Source organism: Mycotypha africana, assembly GCF_025528875.1.
Source record: "Mycotypha africana strain NRRL 2978 chromosome Unknown BDF20scaffold_19, whole genome shotgun sequence".
In the NCBI taxonomy this organism is placed as follows: domain Eukaryota; kingdom Fungi; phylum Mucoromycota; class Mucoromycetes; order Mucorales; family Mycotyphaceae; genus Mycotypha; species Mycotypha africana.
The window spans coordinates 48,273-73,577 of record NW_026515743.1 but is presented as its reverse complement, the minus strand read 5'-3'; the positions used below and the strand labels follow the sequence as shown (position 1 = coordinate 73,577).

At 40.6% G+C, this 25,305-nt stretch overlaps 9 protein-coding genes across 9 annotated transcripts; 2 read left to right on the top strand and 7 right to left on the bottom strand.

The window, feature by feature from the left end:
• Positions 1–1,108: 1,108 nt before the first annotated feature.
• BDF20DRAFT_795358 (uncharacterized protein) lies at positions 1,109–1,288 on the top strand (the record flags this gene model as incomplete). Its single annotated transcript, XM_053076261.1, has 1 exon — positions 1,109–1,288. A coding segment is annotated over one exon (180 nt), but the record flags the coding sequence as incomplete, so codon positions are not given.
• Positions 1,289–6,513: 5,225 nt separating this feature from the next.
• Positions 6,514–8,387, top strand: BDF20DRAFT_983209 (PQ loop repeat-domain-containing protein; the record flags this gene model as incomplete). Its single annotated transcript, XM_053085151.1, has 7 exons — positions 6,514–6,618; positions 6,735–6,799; positions 6,907–6,967; positions 7,088–7,133; positions 7,232–7,347; positions 7,421–7,594; positions 7,663–8,387. 7 exons carry the CDS (start codon positions 6,514–6,516, stop codon positions 8,137–8,139), a joined length of 1,044 nt encoding a protein of 347 aa, XP_052930712.1. The 3' UTR covers positions 8,140–8,387.
• On the bottom strand, positions 8,297–11,544 carry BDF20DRAFT_902415 (Rho GTPase activation protein; the record flags this gene model as incomplete). The annotated part of the gene is made up of 6 exons (XM_053082876.1): positions 11,225–11,544; positions 11,037–11,170; positions 10,079–10,966; positions 8,556–10,007; positions 8,390–8,487; positions 8,297–8,318 (listed from the first exon to the last, which is right to left on the bottom strand). The coding sequence occupies exons 1-6, from the start codon at positions 11,493–11,495 to the stop codon at positions 8,300–8,302; spliced, it is 2,862 nt and encodes a 953-aa protein (XP_052930711.1). The 5' UTR covers positions 11,496–11,544.
• Positions 11,545–13,029: 1,485 nt separating this feature from the next.
• On the bottom strand, positions 13,030–13,251 carry BDF20DRAFT_806922 (uncharacterized protein; the record flags this gene model as incomplete). Its single annotated transcript, XM_053076536.1, has 1 exon — positions 13,030–13,251. A coding segment is annotated over one exon (222 nt), but the record flags the coding sequence as incomplete, so codon positions are not given.
• Positions 13,252–14,266: 1,015 nt separating this feature from the next.
• Positions 14,267–15,293, bottom strand: BDF20DRAFT_250030 (uncharacterized protein). The gene has a single exon (XM_053074998.1). The coding sequence runs from the start codon at positions 15,237–15,239 to the stop codon at positions 14,634–14,636; it is 606 nt and encodes a 201-aa protein (XP_052930709.1). The 5' UTR covers positions 15,240–15,293; the 3' UTR covers positions 14,267–14,633.
• Positions 15,294–17,512: 2,219 nt separating this feature from the next.
• BDF20DRAFT_917875 (uncharacterized protein) lies at positions 17,513–17,749 on the bottom strand (the record flags this gene model as incomplete). Its single annotated transcript, XM_053084622.1, has 2 exons — positions 17,513–17,567; positions 17,637–17,749. 2 exons carry the CDS (start codon positions 17,747–17,749, stop codon positions 17,513–17,515), a joined length of 168 nt encoding a protein of 55 aa, XP_052930708.1.
• Positions 17,750–18,311: 562 nt separating this feature from the next.
• BDF20DRAFT_902407 (uncharacterized protein) lies at positions 18,312–19,600 on the bottom strand (the record flags this gene model as incomplete). The annotated part of the gene is made up of 2 exons (XM_053082875.1): positions 18,312–18,664; positions 19,528–19,600. The coding sequence occupies 2 exons, from the start codon at positions 19,598–19,600 to the stop codon at positions 18,468–18,470; spliced, it is 270 nt and encodes an 89-aa protein (XP_052930707.1). The 3' UTR covers positions 18,312–18,467.
• Positions 19,294–20,329, bottom strand: BDF20DRAFT_902403 (60S ribosomal protein L39). Its single transcript, XM_053082874.1, has 3 exons — positions 20,191–20,329; positions 19,891–19,994; positions 19,294–19,813 (listed from the first exon to the last, which is right to left on the bottom strand). The coding sequence occupies exons 1-3, from the start codon at positions 20,191–20,193 to the stop codon at positions 19,765–19,767; spliced, it is 156 nt and encodes a 51-aa protein (XP_052930706.1). The 5' UTR covers positions 20,194–20,329; the 3' UTR covers positions 19,294–19,764.
• A 421-nt stretch (positions 20,330–20,750) lies between these two features.
• On the bottom strand, positions 20,751–23,312 carry BDF20DRAFT_830149 (10 TM acyl transferase domain found in Cas1p-domain-containing protein; the record flags this gene model as incomplete). The annotated part of the gene is made up of 3 exons (XM_053078368.1): positions 20,751–20,862; positions 20,992–22,879; positions 22,919–23,312. The coding sequence occupies 3 exons, from the start codon at positions 23,310–23,312 to the stop codon at positions 20,751–20,753; spliced, it is 2,394 nt and encodes a 797-aa protein (XP_052930705.1).
• Between the last annotated feature and the right edge of the window lie 1,993 nt (positions 23,313–25,305).

The window sequence follows — 25,305 nt, the reverse complement described above, 5'->3', positions numbered from 1 at the left end:
TTTGCACCCCAACCAACAATAAACCATCAGATTACAAGTAGAACAAAGAAATGGGTTGTGGTCGAGACTTTTTTTTTTTTTTCCTTCTCAAAGGGCAGATTGAGCTTCCGAGAATGAATATCTTTTCTTTATGTCTTTTTGGGATTTCCGTGTACTATTGGTTATAAGATCCCATGTTCTTTTACGTGAAATGTCATTATCACTTGACCTTCCATCAGATTCCGCAACGAACTGAGCCTTTCTGTAGGTGGTTTTCTACTGTGCTGTCTTACTGTTCTTTGTTTTGCATGACTGTTTTTTGTTTTTAATTATTCGCTAGAATAAACAAATACTAATAATTTTAAATTGTTTAGAATACGTAGTGTTACATAGAATGTAGATAGGTATTACGGTAACAAAAGAAAAGCGGAGTTGGAAATAGCAGATGTCTATTTAGAAGTGTCCAAGAAAAGCCAAATGCATAAAGACGCCCTTAAAAGTCAGAAGTAGATAACCAATGAGGTGTAAGTGTGTCTCCACACAAAAGCACTTTATTTAACAATAAAATACTGTAGGTCATGGATTACATTGACTAAAATGTGGGGGGCATGATTTACGTAAAAAGGTGTGCATAGGCTTTTGTAGGCAATTATAATGACTGAGTGACTGAGTGACTGAGTGACTAAGTGACTCAAAAGCTTACTGATTGAACTGATGGGCGCTGTCTCTGTCTCTGTCTCTGTCTCTGTCTCTGTCTCTGCCTTTCTTTTAACGGTAAACTCTCCCCTTGATTCCCCTTTCTTTTTCAAGGAAACCCCCTTTTCCAAGTGATGGAAGTTATTTAAATTCGTTTCTCTTCTTTATCTGCTCTTCTTCTTCCTCTTCTTTTAATAACTTTTTTTTTATTGCCCTTAAAACTATAATAAAAAAACCAAAAAAAAAAAAAAAATTTGTATTATTAAGTTCTCTGTGTATTTCTCGGTTGTAATATCATCCTCATCCATATCATCATCAACATATCAACATCCTTACTATCATCATGCCAAAGATATACAGTGCTGACAATAGCAACAGCAGCAATCATCGTCATACCGATCCACAACAACAGCAACAACCAACCAAACGTGTTAAAGTTACATTAGCTTGTACCATCTGTCGCAAAAAGAAAGTAAAGTGTGATGGTGTTCAGCCTACTTGTTCTAGATGCGATTCGGTTGGCATCGACTGTCAATACTCGGACCCTCCAAAGAAGCGAGGCCCACCTAAGGGATATGTTGAAGTGATCACCAACCGCGCTCATAGGATCGAGACGCTGCTATCTGCTGGTCACGGTCATTATTATCAGCAGCAGCATCCTGATCAGCATCACGATCAACGACAGAGATACGACCCTCAAGGAAGCAAACAGAAGCAACATCCTGTTGCTGCTGCTGTCAAGGATGATGTAGTTACCAGCGACAACCACAGCATCCGTCATTTGACATTTGCAGGTATAAAAAAAACTGTACTTCATGGGCATATCTAGAAAATAACAAACAATAAATGTATTATAGTTAAAAATACAGAGCAGCAGCATCGAAAACGACAATACCACCCTTACCAACGACCTATGAATTTATTGTTGCTTTCTATTGCTGAGAAAGTGCAAACTGTTTTATCATCGGAACAGCAACAGCATCATCTTTTACAATATGAAAACTTACACGTACGTTACATTTTTTGCAATTTTCTAGAAAATCTGGTTTTTTTTTCGCTTTTTTTTTTTTTTTTTGTGAATTGGGTGATACATAAAAAGCACAGACACACTGATAAGGTCCATTCTTATGACTACCCTCTAGGACAGCAATGGCTTCTTGTACGAATTTTTAACGTTTGATGCCAGCGGCAGTAGTAACCATCAATCGCAACCCTCCCCTCATTTCAGCAACGTCACTTTTACTACTACTGCTGCTGCTGCGTTTTTGCAACAACAGCAAGAGGCCGTTTGGACAGAAAACTTTTTCAACTATTTCAATCTACTCTTTCCACTGCTTTCCAAACCTCACTACATGTATCAATTAACAAAGCAGGAAGTTAACCCCATCCTAAAACTGGCTGTTTGCATCCTCGGCTGTCGTTTTGATAGTACAAACAACCATCATCACGGGCTAAATGACAATGACAAGAACAATAATGATAATCAACAAGAAGCATGGTTATATACACAATTTTTTAATGATTATGGTCCAATTTTATTCTCGTCATCTACGTCCCATGACATTTCCACTGTACAGGTAATTATTATTTGATTTGCTACTTCCACGTGCTAGTATTCAAAGTTAATCTTTCTTTTAATTTTCTCCACAACTCCCACACACACACACACACACATACACACATATACAAAATACCCCTTAAATTTACATGTAGGCTGTCATTATCATGTGTTGGTCCACATATCTTGCTGGTGATATGCATAAATGTTACTCGCTTCGTCAACTGTTGGCTGTCATTGTCAATGAATTGCAACTGGGATATGAAAGTAGTTCCTGCTTATCACCACATCCTCAAGATGCTTTCCATACAGAAATGAAAAGACGGGCTTTCTGGGTTGCTTATGTTATGGATCAATGGCTATCGGCCAGTCATTTGGCTCCCTCCATTATTAGCACTGTTCCATTGGATGGCAGCCAGTTTATGTTGGTCGGACAAACCGACAAAAAATGGAATTGTAAGTATCCTCAGTTGGAAGATAGTCAATTGTTTGCATTATTTCCATTCAATGAAGATCAGCATCCACAACAGCAAAATGGCCTTATGAGTGAACGTATGAATAGCAGCGGCAGCAGTAGTAGCCATAGTAGTCATCATAGACGCTGTAGTACAAGTAACAGTGGCCATAGTCATCATGATGGGTCGAATACCATTCCGTCGTCGTCGTCGTCGTCATTATTATCAGCGTCATCCGCGTCTACCTCCACCTCTCTCCCGGTTGAATCGGCATTTCAGGTGAATTCTTTTATTGAAATGATCCGTTTGTGCAAGATCATCCATCAGTTTCTATCGCCAATGACCTGTAGTCTTAGTAATGATACCCCGGAGGAGGATGCCGTCAGCCATCGTCTGGAGACAAAGCTTACTGAATGGTTGCTGAATTTGCCATCTTATCTTGATTACGGTAAAATGACCCACTGTAAACAAGATCCACAAGCCTCACCTTCTCCTATAGCTAGAGTGTACCGCATATTGTATTACACCGTTCAAATCATGCTCAATAACAGCAAGAACGACGTTTGCGACGATGGCCAAGAGGAGTTCCACGAAAGACGAACGATGAAAAAGAATGGTGGTCTAAGCAACAGTATATGTACTACCGCAGCCAACACGATTGTTCATATTTCGGAGCAAATGGTGGATGCACAGCAAGAAAAGTATCTCTACAATGTTTTTTTCTTCTCTTTGATCTTGTCCGCTTCCGTCCATTTAAGTGACAATACCACCGTGCCCAGTAGCGCATCGTCTGCCAACAAGATACATTTGTACAAGACGAGCTCTCTATTGAAGCGTGTCAATTGCAGTTTATTGCCTTCCCTTACGCTAGATCAATTAGTAGATACATTTTTGCTCGAAGGAGGCTCGATGGCTATGGATGATGGTCCTTCTAAGGGTCATCTCAGTCGCCGTCACACTTATCAGCACCAACGACAACAGCAGCCGTCGCCGACTCATTCCTCTTCCTCTTTCACATCTGCAACAACCATGCCAACCATCAACAGCAAAAAGCGCGTGTATCGCTTAACAGATGACGACATGAAGGTGGAAGATTGGTTGCTCGACGATACCTATTCCTTTTATCATAAGAGCAGCCATCCTATTCCTTCCTCTGCCCATGTCATGGCTCCTACCAACACGATCACGACGAGCCATAGTAGCAGTAATAGCTCTTGTTCTCCTCCATCCACCCCTCCGTCCTTCCATTCGATTGACTATCACTATGATGCTTTATCAGCTACCGCTCTTTCTTTCCGGAATAGCAGTAGCCTCCCGCCCGTTCATCATGTGCCCTCAGGTGTACCCATCTCTCAACTTGAACAACAGCAACCCCTACTTGATCCCACTGCTTATTGCTCAGGTCCTTTGTGTGCGCCACCACCACCACCACCACCACCACCACAACAACAACAAGAACAGCAGCAGCAGCTACCATTAAACACTCATCACACCGACACTAATTTCAATTATAACGCCAACCACTCCATCTATTGGTCTACTCAAGATTGGGCTAATCTTATGGATATTAACATGGCTGCTACAAATACCAATTCAGTCACCACCACGAGAGCAACCACTATCACGAATAGCAGTACTCCCGTGGTAACCACCACGATGTGTTCGCCCATTCCTTATTACTTTACTCCATCGCCTTATTCCTCTTTGTCTTCTTCTGGATCATTCCCTACAGCTATCGTTGCTTTGCCGTCAGCACCGTTGGATAAAGAAAGAAAGGCTTTCGTCACGAATCCCATTGCTGAATTCGATCCATTACAAGCGCAACAACCATTCTTTCCGATCTAAGTCATACCCTCCCCCTCCTAATATCACTCCACCGCCGCTCCCCACCCCCCATTTATGAATTCATTCTTCCACATCTCATATACATATATATAGTTTATGCTTCTGACAAACAAAGCAGGGATTTCCTTTGTTCTTTCATTTCCTATTTTTATGTTATTTTACAATTTAGACATCATTCTATGCTGCTGTTTTTCCTTTTCTTCTTTGACCACACCACCATTACTACCATCATTATCGTATATATTTATGCTTCTTTTTTTTGTTTACAAGTATTTTTGCCTTACATCATTTTGCCTACATTACATATATTATAATTTTTTTTTCCCTATACATACCATGGCCTAATTTTTCTTATACATATACATTTATTCTCATATTATGTAAATAAAGCTTTTCATCTGGTTTTTTCTTTTATTTTTCTTTTGGCTCCTTCCAGGGACACGCACCAAAGATCAATAAACATGAATTCTGGTCTAGAAAGCCTCATCGTATGTATCAAATAGGTCAACGAAATCCAAAGGACGCAGATACTGTGTCTTCTAGCTTCAATCCTCTACTCTGATCCATTTCCGCATAGAAAGGTGAAAGCGCGAAAATGTCAGTCTATCACATTCATCATACTAGTAGCAAGCACAAAGTGCCCTTGTAACGTACGTCAGAAGCGTTTTTGGTTGTTTTACTACCGTTGTATATAGAACTCAATGTTAGACCTACAGTAGTTTAGAGTCACCATTGTGTAGCGCGGTCATAACCATCGTTTCGTCAGATTGCTTTCAACACAAAAGAAGAAGGATGGGGGTACAAGGCAATGTGCTGACAGGCCATAATGCAGTCTGGCAAATGAAACGGCACGATACTATGACTGCGTGAGGCCTGTACTGTAATTGTGCTCACATGCTGTCAGATGCTCCCAATGGGATCTTTCAAAGTTCCGGAATTGCCTATCAAAACACAGAGCTCCTGGCATGAACCACCTTTTTTGTTTCAATTCAGCATTTCACTCTGCAATAGAGCGTAAAAATAAAGGTAGAGAACAAATAATTCATCATTTACTATGATGACTTGAACGCTCTGCTTTTGACTCTTCTTTGAAGCATTTAGCAGCTATAAAAACGGATGTGAAAGAGACATCTGACGACGCCCGTCCCTTCCATCCAATTGTCCTTCAATGAAAAAGTTCGTATTTATCAAAGTTTGTGTACAGTTTAACATACTATTCAATGACAAACTGGGGGGGCGGGCGGCACAGGGATAGATGAATAAAAAAGTTCGTCAGCATGAGAATAGCAAAGAGGCTCCAAGACATTGACTAAAAAGAAAGAAAAATAATGTGATTGTGCATCTACATCTACGCCTGGCTTCTGCTCCTAGCTCCTGCTCCTACTAAGGCCTTTCAGCAACCCAAGTAGCTTCTATTAAGGTTGATAACATAGTAGTACTTGGTATATCACCCTCAAACTTGATAATTATTGTTCGGATCGAAACCTCCATGCTGACCAACTGCCTATCTATTGATATCTGATACCTCATGCTGGAAGGGTACCCGATTAGTTGCTCCGATCAATGCCTTCCTTTGACTGTACTACAGGTCAACAAGGAAGTGTTGGTATTCTTTTCGATTCAACATTTACAAATACATACACAAATAGGGTAGTTGAACTCTTCATCTATTATTTCAATTTGTAAAATGAGACGTCCATTTCCCAATCGGAGCTTCCAGCCTTCTTGTATTTCCGAGTCCGCTTGACATAGAAATCCCACATCAAGTCAACATTAGCTAAATTGTATTGACAGGAAAGTAAGATTATGCTGTCTCAACATTTTTTAAATTGAAAACCTATGTTGGGAAACCTATTTTGGGAAAAGGTTTTTTCTTTTTTTTTTTTTTTTTTTTTTTTTTTTTCTTGTCTTCTTCACATCCTATTTATCACATACAAAACGCCTCAATTAAAAGGGAGGTACGACTACAATTGAATGTACATGCTTATAGCAGCCACAAGAAGAAGAAGAACAACAACAACAACAACAAATGCAACAACAACATCTATAAGTGCTTGGGATGTGGTTTCTGAGTTATTAGGCTGGGTAATAATGCTCTATTTTCATTTGAATGATCCTTTGACATCTGACATGTTGACATGCTCGGGCATTTGCCTCATCTCATGGCTACCCTTGAATTGGCCCCTCACCCCTCTTCTTAGTCCTATTTCTTTGTTTGGTCAATAAGTTTATACCCTCAAATTTATCTGAATTGGAAAAGAAAAAGGTATTCTTATGGATGGATACGTAAAAATTACTTTTTGATGATGGGCAGGTTGAGCCTTTTTCCCTTCTTTTGTACTGAGCTGCACATCCTATTACTTTCTATATTAGTGTCAAAGGTCTATCCATTGATTACTTGTTCTACCATTGGCTTGGATTTTTATGTTACTCTGTATGGTTTGCATGAAAATGGACTTTTGCTCTGCATTCACCACTCTTTTGTGTTACCCTCAATCTAAAAATGATGGAGACATCTATTGAATTGTTTCTATTTGCTCTTGTTTTGATTTAGGTGTACAATCTGGCTTTCTTTTCGAATGGCCAAATTAGAGATGAATGTGAGTGGAGGCAAGCGTATGCAAAAAAAGAGGCACCCTTTCAGTGAAAACGCGACTACTGATCACACCCTCCTGCTTTTGATATTCAATGATGATAGATCGACAAAGATATCCGAATAGTGAGAGTAATCTCGTTCGATTGAATGATGTTGTTTTCTCAATTCATGGCTTGGCTTTATCGACGTTATTACTCTTACAAACATGCATTTATAAGGTACGATGGCGAAACAGGGAAAGAAAAAAAGCAAAGTGGATCTGTATACTAAAATACCAGTGTATAACAACAGAAGCAATCCAATCAAAAGATTTCCTCGTTTGCTGCTTCCTTTGTGTGGCTCACCATGATAGGAAGTGTGCTTGTCGTTGCCATTATCCATTATGGAGGATTTATATGGCTCGATTTCATGTATTATTTGAGTAGTGTAGATATGGTCTTGACATTTATCAAATACTTACCACAGGTAAACCCGAAAACGACGGATGCTAGCGCAGCTCAGCACTCATTCATTTTTTATTTATTTTTTACCAGGCTTGGTTAAACTATAAAAGAAAATCCACAAGTGGATGGAGCATACAATATATTCTATGGGACTTGACAGGTGGTTTATTGTCTATCCTACAATTACTCCTTGATGCTTCTATAGATGGTGATTTTTGGTCTGGTATCGCGGGCGATAACGTCAAGTTGGGTCTTGGCTTACTCGCTGTTTTGTATGACGGGTTTTTCCTTCTTCAGCATTATGTATTATATCCACGCCACTCTCATCACCACCCATTGTCAAGTCATACGGACGAAGAAAGAAGAGGACTTTTGGGCGAAGGACACGTCTGCATTGAAGACGATGAATACGAAGAGGAGGAAGGAGGGGCTTATTTCACAACGGATGATGATTTAAGTACGGACGACGACGAAGCATCCTCGCTGTATAACAGAGGATCACGAAAACAAAAACGAAATACTTGCCGACACGATGACAGACGAATCCATTATGGGACAACCTCATGAAAACCATAGCAGATATATAAATATACATATTGGATGGCTTGAAAAGATATGTCAAATTAGAATGGAGATACATAGATCACCGTGTAATAATAAATAAGAATATATGTTATAAGAGCGGGGGGGTTTTTTTTAAAAAAAAAAAAAAAAGATGGACATTTCTTTAAGAAAAGAAGCCGGTTCTAACGATGTATAAAAGACGTATGAGTTGCTGTAAACGGTGACTCACATTATCATCCTCCTAATACTTTACCTCGTCTTTGCCAAAAAAAGTTTGTTAAACAGCTGCAGTGTCTTGGAAACATTCAATTTGGCATATTCCAAATCTAATGTCTTGATATGATCTTGTTGCTATTAAAAGAGAAACGAAAGTGAGTGATAGGAGTGGGACTTGCTTTGTTGCGACACTGTACTTGTACCTTTTCTAGTAAATCGTCTAATTTTAAATCAATTTCAAGGACTGGTTTATCACGTCCTTTATAGTGAAGGGCAATGATAAATGTGCCTGGCATGGGCGAACATAACGTTAAATACATGTGGTGGCGTCTAGTGGGAGGTATTTCTGTTTCTGTAATGATGCCTTCTTTTTCTAACTGATAATAGCTATATTTGTAAACTTGGGCTGTCGTGGAGGCGGCTGTTGCTGCTGCTGCTGCTGTTGTTGTTGTTGTTGTTGTTGTTGCCACTGTCGATGATGATGTCTGTTGTTGTTGTTGCGTTTGTGACAGGGTCGATAGTGATGGTGAGCTTTGGTGAAAGGAAAGGGAAGATGTGGAAATGGCCAGTAAAGAGGAGGTGGACTTGCGGAGTGTATTGCTATGGTTCCCTTTTTTCGTCGTCGTGGAAGAGTCTTCGGGCACAACGACTTTCACGCCAAGGCCTACCGTGTTGTCGTCATGACTGTAGTCTCCGGTATCGCTGCTGCCATGCCACTTTTTCTTTTTATTCTGATGACTACTGCTACTGCCATGGAGGGTGGTTTGTATTCTCACATTCTGTAGATAGGCTTTATAGCTTTCCAGCTGACTTTGCAAGTATTGATTATGATCTAAAATGGTTTGATACACACTTTCGAGAGATGTGAGCTCTTCCATGACCTTGACACTCAAATCACCCAAATGGGTGAGCTCTTGCTTGATTTCTTTGATGAGAAATTGATGGTTATCACGAGGATCGATCACGCCTGCTTCTTCTAATTCGCGCACCATCTCTTTCACTTTGATGCCTTTATGCACGAGTTGCGCATCGTTCGTTGTGGTTCCTGCTGTTTCTGCAATACGGTGTAAGGTAGGTATAGGGTTCCCTGGGTGGTGTTGTTTTTGTGTATTCGTCGCCCCACTCAGTTCCTGGGCTAAATGAGGAAGGGTTCGAATGATCTGTACAAACGTAGATTTCGCTTCCATGTACAGGATATCGTTCTGAGTGATATTGTTTTCAGACATGAGGGAGAGGGTGAGGTCTTGAATAGGCATTTCCCAGCGACTGAAAAGGGGCAAGTCGAAGGGCTTGTTCTCTTTCCGTGGTACAGGTTGTTGTAATTGTTGCAACGCACCAGGCGCTGACACCACTTCTTTGACGAGGACGCGTAAATGGTCGGTTTCTTTGGGGGCGAGGATATCCAGATGCTGGTGGAGCAAGGAAATGGTATTGTAGATTTCGTTGGGGGTAATACTGATCATGATATCTTTCTTGCTGAGAGCCATGTATTGATCCATTTCGAGCTGTTCGTAAAAGTCACCTACCTCACAGAGATCGTTGAGAAATTGAATCGTGCGTTGTTTATTTTGTTCAACAAAGCGATTCGTGGGTATCATGTAAGCTTCTTTTGCATACGATGGCTTGTTTGCCAAATTTTGAAGCATTTTGGCCAGCTTTTCAAAAGGAGAGAGATGAGTGTATTTTTCTTTTTCTCTGGGAAAGGGGGGCGGGGAATACAACTTACCAAAGTGAGCGTGGTACGCGAGTGAGAATGAGGTGCACTCTCTACCAACATGTAGGCCTGGGGTGTGACGATCGCTGGATTGACAAATCGCAAGAAAAAGAAGCCACCAATTAAAGAGGAAATAGCATGATCTGTAGTATGAGGGTATTTTCTTTTCGCCAAAGAACGGATCTGTTTGCAGATCCATCGTATTCCGTAGGGCACTTGTTCTAGGGACTGCGTAAGGGTCGACAGAAAGGCATCGGCAATCTCCATGAGTTTGGCCAGCCGTGGTTGAATGATCTTTTGTAGGATGGGGTTGTTGGCGGCCACTTCCGCTGTAACACTTTTGGGAAAGTCAGCGATGCTCTCGTTGCCGTCGCTATACTGGGCAAGCAATGACGCGTCGTTCAAAAGCTCTTCGTATACTTTTAATGGATTGATTTGCAAGTTGAGATCTTTCTGATCGAGGATGAGTTGATTGATTTTTTCAGAGAGGACTGATTTTAGATACGATTGGCCAGGGCCTCGACGGGTATAGGTGGTCATCATACGTGATACAGGAGTATTGGCTCTAAGCAAGGACGTGAATTCGGCTGTTGTTTCAAACTGGGCGGCCAGGACATTTTGAAACATGGTCAAGAGTAAATGTTCTTCTCTACTTTCATATTGATTCCCGTAAAGGGTAAACATGACGGTCTGGAGTAAATTATCAATTTCGCTCAGATTGACCAGTCGACAAAGAATGGCCATATGCCGTGGCTCACTTTGTAAAAGATAAAACAAGTTTCCATATTGCTGCAGACGTCTTTCGTCGTCCAGATAGTGAGGACGATGATGGCGTGGGTGATCCTGGTCAGCACTGTCGGCAGGATGGTGATCTTCCAGACGAGAGGCCACTTCATGTTGCTGGCATGTGAAAGAAAAGGTAAGCCCATAGCACTTGTAATTTTTTGTCAAACGCATCCTTTTTGTTTACCTCTTCAAGGGCCATACGATTCTGTATCAATAATCCAATCCTTGCATCTAAAAATCGTACGTCTCTTTCGCGCATAAAGTTTTTCTTGGATTGTGTCGATATCTTGTTTTTTAATTCACGTAGACGTTTTTGTGCTAAGAAATTTTTATTAATTTTTCTTATCCATACACATTTGTTTCTTGTGGTACCTTGAGCCAAATCGTCTTGCACTTCTACGTCTTGTTCTGCTGCCATGGAATAAAAGACAGATACTGAATATCGTTTTGAACCTCGTCCGCTACTCGATCTCGTTCGATTGGAATGGTGATTATTGGCAGCAGCAGCAGCTACCGCTCGGCTGACAATGGACGAACTCCTGCTACTACTGTTGCTGCCATGGGCATGTTGTTGTTGTTGTTGTTGTTGTTGTGGATAAGGATAGCCAAAGGATTGGACCATCCCACTTCTTCGATCAGCCATGAATCCAAAGAAGAAACGGGGGAGGAGTGAAGAGGTGCCTAAATAAGAGGAATAAAAAAAAAAAAGAGACCAAGTTTCGAAAAAAAAGAGAAATGAATTTGCTAAAGAGCAGCGCACGATGAATAAAGACGACACAAAAATGGGCACTACTTGTGCAATGTGTACAATAAGAGGACGATTTAATTAAAAACCCTTTTTTGATTGGGAAACCACAAGCAAACTGGTACTGAGAATTTCTTTTTTGTACCACAACCCATGTTTTCTTTTCTACATGTGTCCGTGTCTGTGTTTGGATGTGTGTATGTGTGTGTGTACGTGTGTTCACATTTTATGCAACTGAACGACTGCGCTATAGCGTACAACGAACAATCGAAAAGCACATGAATGTTTTTTATCCTGCCCTATCCTCTGAGCGTAAGTCAAATACCACATCAAAAGGATAAGCAGTGCGGTGCGTCATTCGGTTGGATTGGGACAGTATTCTTTGAAAGGATGAGAGTCAGTGACTAGCAGCTTTGTACTTGTAGCCCCATAGATAGTGTCATTTATGGAGCTAACGTAGTAGTGCGTTTAAAAAAGTCGTTCTTGACAACGCCTAGTGGGCTGTGTCCCATGATACCGTGGATGCGAGTTGCATGGATAGCCCCCCTTTAGCCAACCGACTTGGGTTTAGAAGCCATAGTGTATAAAGTTTTGTTCAAGGTAGGCAAAAAAAAACAAGTTGGGGCGACAAGATTTTGATATCACAAAGTCTGTTAATGTGCCTATCCTCACTTTGATGTTTTTTTCAAATGGAGTTGATCTATCCATATATCTGTCTATGGATTGAGCTAATAAAAACCTAATGTCTCATTCTCTAAACTTTTTTCTTTTGCACCATGACTGTGCTAGGTCTCTTTGACGAATTCAATAGAGTTACCGTGAGCTATCCAGAATATTCTTAAAGCAGACACGTCATGATACCACAAGACATTGATCAGGGGAGGGTGTTCATTGTGTCTATGTTTGTTCAAGATGAAGCAGCTTCATGTTTAGGATGAGGTAGCCTGCCCCTTTACTTGGGATAGGGTTTGTCAGAGTTTCTTTTTCCGCTGATCAGGTAAGAGAGTGCCTTTGACAAACGAGGAGAGGTTATCGACTTTTATAAGACAGAAGAGTAGAAATGTAGGATGCTCAAGATATCATTCGTCTTGACGTGAAATAAAGATGTAAGGACCTCACGAATGAACCTCTGGTTGTCACAAGGGATAAGAACATTACAACATTGAAACAAGGCATACGACCGAAAATACGCGCGCGCGTACATGTTGTCTATGTATATGTATATATGTATGTATAATTTACAAATGTAGCTATATTAAAATGACGAGGTTTTTTTTTTTTTTTTTTTTTTTTTTTTTTTGCTTATAGAAACATGTGAGGAGAGAGAAAGATAGGGAGGAGGGGGGGGGATATCAAGAGGAAAAAACTAATGGAGGACTATCTTTTTGTTGGCTCGTGTGGATCCTGCTGCTGCTGCTGCTGCTGCTGATGTGGTGGTGGCTTTCTTTCTTCTACCTGGATGGGGAGCACCCTCCACAATACGTCTTTCCAATTTGTAAGCACCGTTAGGAGAGACAACGACGTTTTGTGTCATATCGGCCATACAATAACCACCCAAGTTGGCTTGCCAAAAGTAAAAGTCGTTGATGAGATGACCTGCTTGATAAAGACTCTCCAAGTCGCGTTGATGTTTATGAGTCAAAGGATGAAATTCAAACACCACTTCATCCGTCGTCGCCGTGGTCGTCGTTGTGGTGGTGACCTTTTCTTCTTGGTGGGCCGTGGCGGCTGCTACGATAGCCGCTTCTGGTACTTCTTCTTTGATTACACCCCACTCTGGATGAGTGAGTTTGGCTGTATTTTCTACGACTTGCTGTTGTTGTTGTTGCTGTTGCTGTTGCTGTTGCTGCTCCTGCTGCTCTTGTTTTATGGGTACGGGCAGTTCTGTCCTTAAAAGCTCATGCTTCAAGGCCTCTTCCACTGAAGGCATACCATGGACGGTATTCGACGTCGTACTCGTAGGAGGAGGGTTCCAATTCATGGTGGCCGTGGTCGTGTCGTAAGAGAGACCACCATGATGGTAGTGATGATAATTAGAATGATTCATGTAGTTTTCCTGGTTTTTTTTGGTTTTTTTTTTTGAAAAGATAATAAATGAGGGGTCAAGGGAAAAAAAAAAAAAAAAAAAAAAAAAAAAAGATGAAAACCCATTTGACTTATTGCTTTATATAAAAGTTTGTTATTTTTTTTTTTCGTGGTGCGTGCGCAAACCATAATGAAGGATAGCATCAACTGATAAAGAAGAAACCACCCCATATCTGCCCCCTTAAAATTTAAAAAAGAAAAAAAAAAAAAGGTCGATAGGTGTTACCTACAAGAAATTTCATTGTTTTCTGGTCATGACAAGGAAGAAATGAGTCTTGCTTTATCGTATGTTTTTAGCATGCGTTGGATGTAAAAGGGTCATCGGTAAAACATGAGCGAGCGGTTGTCGATGTCGTTCATACGGATGGAGACTGCTTGCTTCTCAAAGGAGAGGGCAAGGGAGGCGGGGTTTCTCTGAGTATCTATGCACTCCAATCAGCCCTTCCATGGGACAACAGAGAGAGAGAGTATTTGCATACGATGCATTTGATACAAGTCGCCATTCCATCGTCTTTTTGCTAGCCCCTTTCATGGTAGAATACACAATGATACGATGATGAGTACGACCTTGACCTTGGGCTTCTCAACCCCCAACCCCACGGTACAGTAGCACTTAAAAGGTAACACAAAGGAAGCAGCATAATGAAAGGACCATGACCAACATGTCAGAAAAGAGAGCGTGTACTAAGGATTCATTGAGACTGTAAAAGAAGACAGGGACCCAGTCAAGGTTTATGTGTGTGTGTGAGGGACAGTGTATGTGTGTGTGTGAGAGAGAGGGAGCGGTCAAGACAAAAACAGTTCTTTTGTGCTAATGAACCATGTTGTTATTGTTGTTGTATTCTATGCACTGATCCTTTTTGTTCGTTGATCGTTCACCCCTGAATTGGACTATAGAAAATGTAAAAACAGCGCGGGAAGCACATTGTTGAAAGGATAATGCTTTTTTTTTTATTTCTTTCGAAAAAGAAAGATCAAATTCAGATAGTGAGGATCACGAAATTGAATGCTCTTCAATAAACGATACAAAAGAAAGACCATCCAGAAAAAGATCACTATAAAGCACACGTATCTTTTATAGGCTCTCTTTCTGTCACGTTTTTGGTGTGGGCCTCCTTTTTTCTCAAAAGTATGGGCGAGGACAAATTGTCGAGCTCTCTCTTTTGCTAAAGGATTCTCTCTGATTGGCTTTCTCCGTCTTGAGCGAATATGACTGCTGCTGCTGCTACTGCTACTACTACAACTCTCATACAGGGTGGTTGCTGCTGATACGTCTGATTCTCCTACAGAATCGTCATCATCATCATCATCATCATCATCATCATCGTTATCGTCCTCTTTGGCTCGTACAGTAGAACGACGAAAAGTGGACATGGTCAGCAAAGGCAAATGATGAAACTGTTTGCTATGGTCACCATGGGTTTTTTGTTTCTTCTTTTGCGATTCGACAGCTGAAGTGATGGACGTGGGTAAATGTCTTCTTTGGCGTGTCAGACGTTGGCCCATATCCAAGTCTGTCGGTAGTAAAGGGTCCACCTCATGGTGTTCATCTTTCATGTCATGGGACGAAGAGAGGGCAGTAAAAGAAAGGAAAAAGCAAGGGAAACTCCAAATTGGCGAATAAAAGCGTAACTGACTGAGATTTTCAAAATGGGCGTGTCGTTTACCCAATTAGGCGTATGTTGTTTTGTTTTTTTCATAAGGGCAGATGAAACGGGTAGATAGTGGACAGAGTGTTGCAAAACGATTTTTCATCCTTCTGCCTTTCTCGCATGTCAATGATGTGTATTCTTTTGAAAGAAACTCATTCGTAGGATAAGCAGGCAGATATAGCCTCTGTGATGAAGGAGTGTCCTCCATAGCCATTCCTGTCTATTCAGGCTGTTTATCAGATCTGCTGTCAAAATCGTAACAAAGGACCAGCCTTGGTTTTTATCCTTTTTATCGACAGTGGTCGTTTTTTCTCTTTTTGCGTCCAGTGACCGACCTTGTTTCATACCCCCACATCACACGTGATGCTGCAGAAATGGCTTTTTGAAGATAGAATGTCGACTCTGCCTTTTATGGTTGGCAGCTTGACAACAGCAGGGTTGGAGCCATTCTACAAAGCGCAAGTTCGCTTCTCTTTAAGCATAGACAAGGATGCCATGAAATTTTTGTAGCTGCTCGCACTTGGTGGCTATCTACTTGTGAGACGTTTATTCGTTGTCTTTTGGCTGGGAGGGGGAAGGCATTGGATGATTGTCTGCGCGCAAAATGATACGAGTTAAACTGAGAGTGTAAAATGATCCAACTGCCTATGGGTTCCGGCCGCGCTTCTCTAGACGTGCCGATATCCTCTTCTTTGTTGTATCATCTACCGCTTTATCAAGAGGGTGGTTTCAAGAGAAAATACGGCGCCATCATGCGTGTGCAGTGTGCAAGAAAAAGGATAGTTATAGAACGCCAACGGATCTCAATGACGGCCATGGGGATCGATTGGAACACAAACTCCCGCCTTACAAAGTGTGTGTGTCTACAATAGACACCTCACAGATCCAATTTTTTTTCTTGTTGTCACCCTATGCATTCTCTGAAAGACCTCGTGGTTCGAGCATAAGACTATTCATTGACATGGATGGTTTTACAAACTCGGATTGTTTCGCTAGGTTAGCAATATCCATGATGACCGTCGTCTCGAGGGCAAAAGGATGGTTTTATCGCGCGCTTTCAAAGTCAACAAGAAACAAAAAAAGGAGATCTCTCTAGGGTGCTTCTTTCACTCTGACTCACATGGAGAAGGGTCTAGGGCGTTGAAAAATGATAATGGATCCAAGGTTGGTCTAGTTTTTTTTTTGGGAGGAAATGCTGGGCTCGTATAATTAATTGAGAATCTTTTTGTTAGAAAAACTCCTTTTTAATTTGAAAAAGGTTAAAGCTTAATAAAACAAAAGGAGGGGAGGGCAAGAAAGGGGGTGCGACGAGATGTGAGTGTTCTAATAGACAATAGCAGGACACTATCGATTTGCCCTTTTTTGAAATAAATAATGTATATAGTAACAGTCGTTGTCATTGAAAAGCAGTTCCTTTGTTTTGCAAGTAAGTCATCCGTCTGTTTGGAAGAAAGGCTTTTTTTTTTTTTTTTTTTTTTTTCTACCAAAAAAAAGCTATTATGTAACTCAAAAGAGAACAGCTTCTAGATTTTACATGGATAAGGGATGAAAAAATGAAGGGTCAAAAAATAGAGGTTGAAGTTTATTAAGCTTTTTTTTTTTTTTTTGTTTGTTCTTTTTTTTTTTTTTTTTTTTTTTCTATGGTAAATGGAGGGAAAGGGCCAAGACAATAAAGACATATAGTTGTACATAGAATTGTAAAAAACGAGAGACTATTAAATTAGAAATTTACAATAACTTTTTTTTTTTCTTTTTCTTTTCATGGCTACTTCAAATGTACATAGTGTTTGTGTTTAGGTGGGGTGTTTCCGTGCTGTGTGTTTGTTATTACATTGTTTGAGAAAATGACTGCGTATAACGCGCAAAATACGAGGTATAAAAGAAAAGCATGAGTGATAATATGAATAAGTTGTGCTTGCAGGGTGAAAATGATGATGCTGTGGTTGATAATATGAATGATTGGCATATTTTGTTCAGGAGACAAGAATGAGTGGTTGGGTTAGTAAGTATGGATCATGGTATTCGTGTGTTGAATGCTTGTGGTTGCTTTTTTTTTTGCGTGTTTTTTCTTGGTTAAACAGTATTCACTTTGGCTGTCATTTTGAGAGTCCAAAAGCTTTTCTTTCTTTCCGAATGGACAGTGTGGTTGGTGATAATAGATGACTTTTTTGTTTCTGATTACTTTAAATATGGACAAGCAATCTTTTTATGACCGTATTTGCCACACCAAGTACTAGATAAACCAAAAAATCACGAAGATAAGTACGTGTACTTTTTTTCAAAGAAAGGTGCCAAACTGTACCATTGTCCTCCTTGCAAGTTTAAAGGTTTAATAGCATAGGCCATCTCATTGGTTAGACCACCTGTACTACTGTTATCATTGCTGTCCTGAGAGACGACAACAGCCGCGGTCATTGAGGCGTTATTAACAAGAACTGAACAAGATTTTTGACACATGGATTGGTAAACTAAGTTGATTTGTTTTTCTTTCTTTTTTTTTTTTTTTTTGTTGATTTTTTTATTTCTCTGAATAAAAAAGTGATACGTTATGAAGTAAAAAAAAAAAATAAAAACGTTTAGAAACAAAAGAGAAACTGCGAGAATTGAAAAAAAAGAAAGGCGTTTCTTTGGTATTTATAGTCATTTTTATCAAGAAAAAAAATAGGGGGGAGGTCCTTCTTGGTTCTTTTGCTACTGTCATTTCGCTGCCTTATTGTTTTAGTTATTGCCGGTGGTGGTGGGGGAGGGGCGGGACGGCTTCTATTGACTGGATTTACTTTGTATTTTTTACATTCTATTGTTTTTTGTAAAACATCAAGTAGATAAGGTTAAAGTAGGGCTGTTTGGCGTCATCTCCATAAATGTCTAATTTTGACAGGAAAAAAACCTTAATAGAAATTTTATTGTCATGGGTTGCTAGAGAACAACAACAACAACAACAACAACTGGCCAACCCAGAACTGCATTCTATTGATCTCACTTTCTTTCTTTTTTTTTTTGATGGGCGAATGTTTTAAGTCAAGTGCATGCTATCCAACAGCATTCCTTTTGATCCCGTTCAGTAGGTCAAATGAAGAAAAAAGGACACAAGACTTACTTGATGAAACCAAGGGATGTATGGCTCAAGATACAATCAAAAAAGAGAGAAAACAGAGCCTAGAATGTTCTTGTTTCTATTAATACATTTTAGAATGGTGTGTACTAGAATGAAAATCCAAGTCATAAAGAAGCATGTGTTGTATACAAGTCGTCGGTTTGAGTTTTGATAGAGGCCCAACAACCGCACACCTCCGCCTACCCCCTTTTCCTCCTCCCCCCCCCCTTGAACATCTACATGTTCAAAAAAGAGTGTTACTCAATTGAGCTTTAGAAAGATGATCTTTATTGCTGCTGCTGGTGTCTCAAGAGTGATAATGGGACTCCATATTCATTGTTTATTCAAAAAGGATAAAGTCTAGGTTGTGGTGTTTCGCTTGTCATCCAAAACAAAACAATAGTTTTGGACTTGGTAAGCTTGCAAATACGCTAATGCAATCGTAATCGTTGACGACTAGTTTTATCTATTGGCTTAAACAGGCAAAAAAATACATCGACACCTGCAAATGAACAAAACGATCCTAAAGAAGTTCTCATCGTTTTTTCTTTTTTTTTTTGGCCTTTCTTTCTGCAAAACCAACACTTTAGAAAAAATCTATTCTGCACATCCAAATGGATGAGATCTTATGATCTTTTTTCATTCTATCGCAAAAAGTTCCAGACTCTAAAAAGAAAAAGCAGAAGGGAGAAACAACAGAGTTAAGCCCACAAAAAAAAAGATCTGCAAAACAAGAAATCCACAAAAGCTTAAAATGATCTGTGTAAAGGAGTATAATGAAAATGAACAAAGAGACTAGTCTGGGTTCTCTTCCCGTCCACACGGGCTTGACATACACACACACACCCCTTTTTTGGCTGTTAATTGTTGTTGTTGTTGTTGTTGTTGTTGCTCTCCCTTTCTCGCTCTTTCACTCTCCCTCCAGCAGCAAGTTGTTTTAATGTATGCATGTGTGTGTGTGTGTGTGTGTGTCTCCCTTCTCTCATCAAAGTCTGGCTACAAAATCTATTCTTGATAGTCTCGCCACTCTAAATGTACTCTTTTTTCCATACATTGAAACGGGCTTTGTTCATTCCATCAATACCCGATACTCAATCACTGTCCATATCCTCATCCGCCGTAGAAAAAGGTCGTGAAAAAAGACAAACAATAGAGAGTGCAAGCTTTGTCATGTTGTGATTTTGTGTGTATATAGAAAATATACTTTTCATTTTTTAATTTTTGATTCGTTTGCGTTGATCAATAATCAAATTGGGCGTGTGCTTTTTTACAGTTAATCCATGTTGCTCATGCAACAACATGACCACGTTAATACGAACACAATATAACCATCTGCTTAAATGTTCAACTTGGTGTGACGCCAGTTACGTCTCTTGGAGTTCCAACTAGATGAAGCAAAAAAAAAAAACCCCCCAATTAGTGCCATTCCTCTATACATAATGAATGGCTGTTGTCCATTTACCGAATCTTGGTGTCAGACTTGAGACGGAACCAGTGAGGCAAAGGGCGGTTTTGCTTCTTAGCCTTGCCGAGCTTGACCTTGGTGATGAAAGACTTTTGAGAAGGCTGTTTCAATATTGAAATGGTTGTACAATGCAATCATGATGTGCCGATGTTGAAGAAAATAGAAATCTTTGAGTAAGCAGTTCTGAATCATTCATCGTCCATCATTCTTTTTTTATTGTTTTTCGTCTTTCTATCCTTTGATGGATCCAAAGATTGGATGGATGGACAAGAATAGAGAAAAAAAACAACGACATACCATTACAACAAAGCGATGTTTATGCAAAAAAAGAGGAAGAATCAACCAATTTGCCACCTTTTTCAAGTTGTTATATCGCTCTTCACTCGTTTCGTCCCTTTTTCCTTTCTTCCCTTTGCACCATCCCACACCCACACACACTCAGCCTGCTTGGAGTCATGCTTGGAAGGAAACCCTTCCGGCATCGGCGCCGCTTGGAAAAGACGGTCGGACTCTCATGGTTGCGATTCGGAATTTGATTTCACACCCAAAGTCTTATTGCGCTATGGACGTCCCCCATTCTCCATTGAAAAAGAAAAAAAAGGCAAATGCTTGTTTTTCTCAGCTAAAATGTCATTGTATCCTAACTTCCTGGCATAAGCCACTTCCCAGCGAGACTCTTTGAAAAAGTTGAATGTGATTGAGGGATAAAGCAATCGAACGGGCATCTTTTTTATCTTGCCAAAAGTGCATCAAAGCAAAGGTTGCTTAATTGACGAGAATAACAAAGCAAGAGACAATGACTTTTTCTGCTATAGCAGCAGTAGATCATCGATCCTTGAAGAATGGCTTTATTCATTCTAACACAAATGATTGAAAAATGCAATAAAAATAAAAAAGAAAACAACTTTGAATCGGGTATCATGCATCAGTCGGTTCAAACTATTCCATTGGCAACATCTTTTAAAGATGCTGCTGATGCTTCTTTTCTTTTCTGGGTGGGTCATCGATTCCCATACTTCCATTTCTTGTTCTAGTACTTGTATTTGCTCTTGCTCTTCCTCTTTTTCTTTTTCTTCTCCATCCGCCTTACGATTTGACTGTGCCTGTGGATGCGTGCTGTCGTTGTTGTTGTTGTTGTTGTCCATGGTATCGTTGGCTGAATCCACCTGCGTCCATGTCGCATGGGTAGGCAAGAGAGGTACTGCTTCATACTCCCTCCCGTGGTGGGTGGTGGCAGACGATGAGGATGGGGATGATGGGGCTGCTGACATGGTCAGCCATTGACAGATCCACGACGCCAAGATCTGAGTGGCTTGATGCAAATGATAAGAGAGATACACAAAAACGGCACTGGACAACATAAAATTGATCCACCACCCATCGTGTCTCGTCAAAAAGGTCGCGTCCGTGGCTAACCAACGGGGGGGTACAAGCACCAAAAGGCCTTTGGTATCGCCCGCGAGCCACATGTGGAATTGGCCAATAAAGGTCTCTAGCGAGATTCTACCGATAAACGCAAAGAAGGCTGAATGCGTGTTTCTTAAAGACAAGGTAGCGTTGCGTAAAAACACAAAGGCCAGGATGGGAATCCAGGAAATGTAAGGATGCATGGCATTGTAGACAAACTTGTTGTCACGCGTGATTTCGTACCAGAAATACCACACCAGCGCCAGGACGGAAACGGCCAACGTAGCCGCTTGGAGGAGAGGCCAACGCCGTGGAGCACGGCTGCTGCTCCATTTCAAATAGCCCAAGGCACACAGCATCCCCACGTAGACAATGTAAGCATCGAGTCCCAGACGGAACCGCCATTCGGCTGCGTCCCAGTCGACATGAAAGATGAGTTTCAAGAGGTCAAACGTCCCTTCCATCACACCCGGCCAGTGGATGAAGCAGGTCGTGACGATGCCTCCCACGAGCAGCTTGGTCAACACAAACCATGTTTTTTGGTTCCATGCGTGTCCTACATACATGAGCCCCCAAATCACCAAGAACCAAAACGACACCAACGGTGTAAAGTAATAGCTCAGATAATTCGTATCCATGATGTACGACAGCACACACGTCAGATAGTTGAGTCGTACCATGACGTTCAGTACGCGTTTCAAACTAAAGTCCTGCTTTTTGTAAAAAAAGGTAAAGTGGCCGTAGCCTGTCTGGAACAAGTAGGCGGCGACAAGTATGCGGACGGCGTTGTAGATGCCAGAGACGGAAGAGGCGCTTAACGCATGATAGATGAGAATAATGATTTGCATCCAGCCTTTCCACTCGTCCGTTTGGTGTCGGTTCAAAAAGCCTTCGTCCTTATCAGGCGTGCTGCTGTGACGCAGTTGGACCATACCCAATACGGCTGTCGCGAGCATGAGACTGGCAAAGGCCGTCGTGTCAAAGTGTTTGTTGATTTTTCCAAACAGATGCGTTCGATCGCTGTAGTACATGTAGATGATGCACAATCCAAAGGTAAAGGAAGCTTGAAGGATCTTTTGCGACGGAAAGAGTCGAGTGGCGAGTCCACGAGCACGGCGATCGGCACCACTGTTGTTCTGGATGGACGCTACGGTGGCTGACAAAAATAAAAAGCCAACGGGAATCCATGCCAAATAATAGAGGATCACCCCTATTTGATACCATGTCGGCCGCGGATAATGGTAGCAACAGGTGCTGGCCATAGGGAATTTTTTTTCGAGTTGATCGTTACAACGGTAATTCAATACCACTTGTGTTTGAGCGTGCGTGATGAAGGTATTGAAATGAAGCCCATCTTGCGTGACATGGTTGCTGAATTGCGTGGTGGACATGGTATTCCACACAAAAGGAATTTGAAGAGGAAGGCTCTGTGTTGTTTTCTCGAGATTCAATAATTGAGTGTGTAAATACTCGTTCATGCGATGGACTTTATCGATCGTGATGGACGTGGATCGATTCGCATCCAATCGGCTGTAGTCGGGTATTTCAACGGGTAGGACCATCATGGCCTCCGTCATGCCTTCGAGGCCGTTCGTCTGTGATGGTTGCTGCTGCTGACCTTGTTGACGTACAGTTTGAAACAACACATCGATCGGTTGTCTCCACGCAGAAAAGTAATCCTCTGGAGGTAAATAACGCATATGCCAAGCGCCTCCGCCCACCACCATCAGACTACTCTTGGGTTGCTGTACTGAACTCTTTGTCAAAAACTGTAGAAAGGTGTCATTCAAGTAGGGATCCCACCAAAACTCGAGTTCTAACTGTTCCTCTTGGAAAATGTATTTGCGGTTCGTGTGTGCGTCTCCTTCCAAACTCACGTTGGGTCGAATCAATTGTAAAAGAGCGAAATATTGCTGTCTGACAATCGAATCACCAATGTACACCACTCTCCGACGACGAGAACCTTTCGATAAACAGGTCGATATGTCGGTCGGTTTATAGGGATGGAGCATGCAACTCGAGGGTTGCCAAGTGTGATCTATGGCCCACTCACCCTCATTGAGTAAACTATGACAACGGGTCCTATCATTCGAGTCTTTTTTTTTTTTTGGTGTGTGGGTTAACAACGCTGTGTGGTGTAGCATCAAAGTTGTCTCTAACGCCTTTTGATAGAGGATACTTTACTTGATATGTAACGAATCAACGAGGTGAAACTAAACAGTATTAAGGTGACTAAACAACTGAATTTCAACCCTTTTGTTATGAGCGTAGAGGAATCGGATAAAGTTCCCATAATGTTGGCATCGAGGAATGGTGATTTCCAAAAGGAAAAAAAATCAAAATCAAAAATCAAGGAACGAGTAATGGGGCGGGGAATCTAGTGAAATATGGGCCAGAACAACAAGAAGGAAATGTGTGCTACTGTTTGATTAAAAACAGGGGACATCTAAATTGAGTTCAGAATGATGGAGTTTGAATCTGCTTTTATGGATAAAGGTGCAGAATAACTTTTTGAGACAAGTTGACAAGCAAGTTTTAAAAAGTTATATGTGCGTTTGGGGGGACACGACGCGACTCTCCCTGCTTCAACAGTTATCCTAAGCTTTGATCTTTTATATAAAGTCATTCAATTCTATTCTATGGATGGAAGAATAATACAAGAAAAGTAGAGTCTCATTCATCAAGAAAGATGGTAATGAGACGAAAGAGATGAAAGTGCCTTTTATTAAACTATACAAAACATATTAAAGGTAAAGTGGAAAGTCAGCATGGGTACCGGGCCAATTTGTATTACAGTTTGAATTTTAACACAATGTATATTCTGTAAAAGCTTGTTTGAAAAAAAAAAGGTTATTTCAAGTTAGCAAAACTCATTGTTTTAAGGGATGAGGAAAGAGGGGTTCGCAATGGCAGCGAGGACCGTCCAGAATTTCGTTTGGATCAAGCGAGCTTCCGAGGCGCTTAGAGTGAATGGTCGTCATGCAGTCAGATAGACTTGACCTAATGATGAAAGCCTTTCAATGGCTAAATCAAATGAATAACATGGAATGTGCAATTATAGATATTTTTGTGTGGTTGTTGCTTCCATAGTTCAATATTACAACTACAGAGATTGAAAACGCCTCTTTTAGAAAAAGACTGGGGATAGGGGTATTTACATTCGTCTATAATGGATATAGTCTTGTAAAAAAAAAACTGAAATTATAAAAGTGAAACGATACAGATACCTATAAAAACAAGCCAATCGTATATAAAGGCAATGATGGTTGGGGAGATAGTTTTGGTTTATGTGTGTGTGTGTGTGTGTGTGTGTATGTGTTTGAAATGTAGAATAGGTTTCTACATGATAGATTTTCCGCTGCACTAGTAAGTTAGTAATAAATGACTAAAGACCTCGGAATGTATGTATATTATCATGTGTTGTGAACAACTAGAATGTTTTATCCATAGCATGATCTACTGGATAAAGAGATTTTCAGATAGGTGATGCAGCCACTCCATTTTACCACCTGTATTCTTTAGTCTAAACCTTTGAATTTTTTCATTTTGCGTTGAAATGACACAATAAATGATATCTAAACAAAATTTCAAAAGTGTACAAAATTACCTCTACATTGTCTAAAAAGAATTATTTTTTTCTGTAACATGGGACATTCGGTTCTTGAAAAAGAAACGTAGATCACTTTTTGGTAAACAATGGGAGTTGCCACAAGCGTCATTTCCTTTTTCCCGCCCACATAGCAGTTAGTTCTCTCCAGCATCACCTTCCAAAGACAAAACATTCTCTTTCTCTAATACAGCCTTTATCTGATAAGATGACGGAAATAGAAAAGAAACATTTCCCCCTTTGTACGGCTTGAATCTGGGTTTTTGTTTTTTTTCTTCCTTTTCTTTTTGGAGAAAAATGGAAAAATGAAAAAGACATTTCTTACATTAGCAGTAATAAAGTGAGTCTTCAAGTAATGATAATGATCTTGAAGTAATCTCGTTCTCTGTTCTTGATTG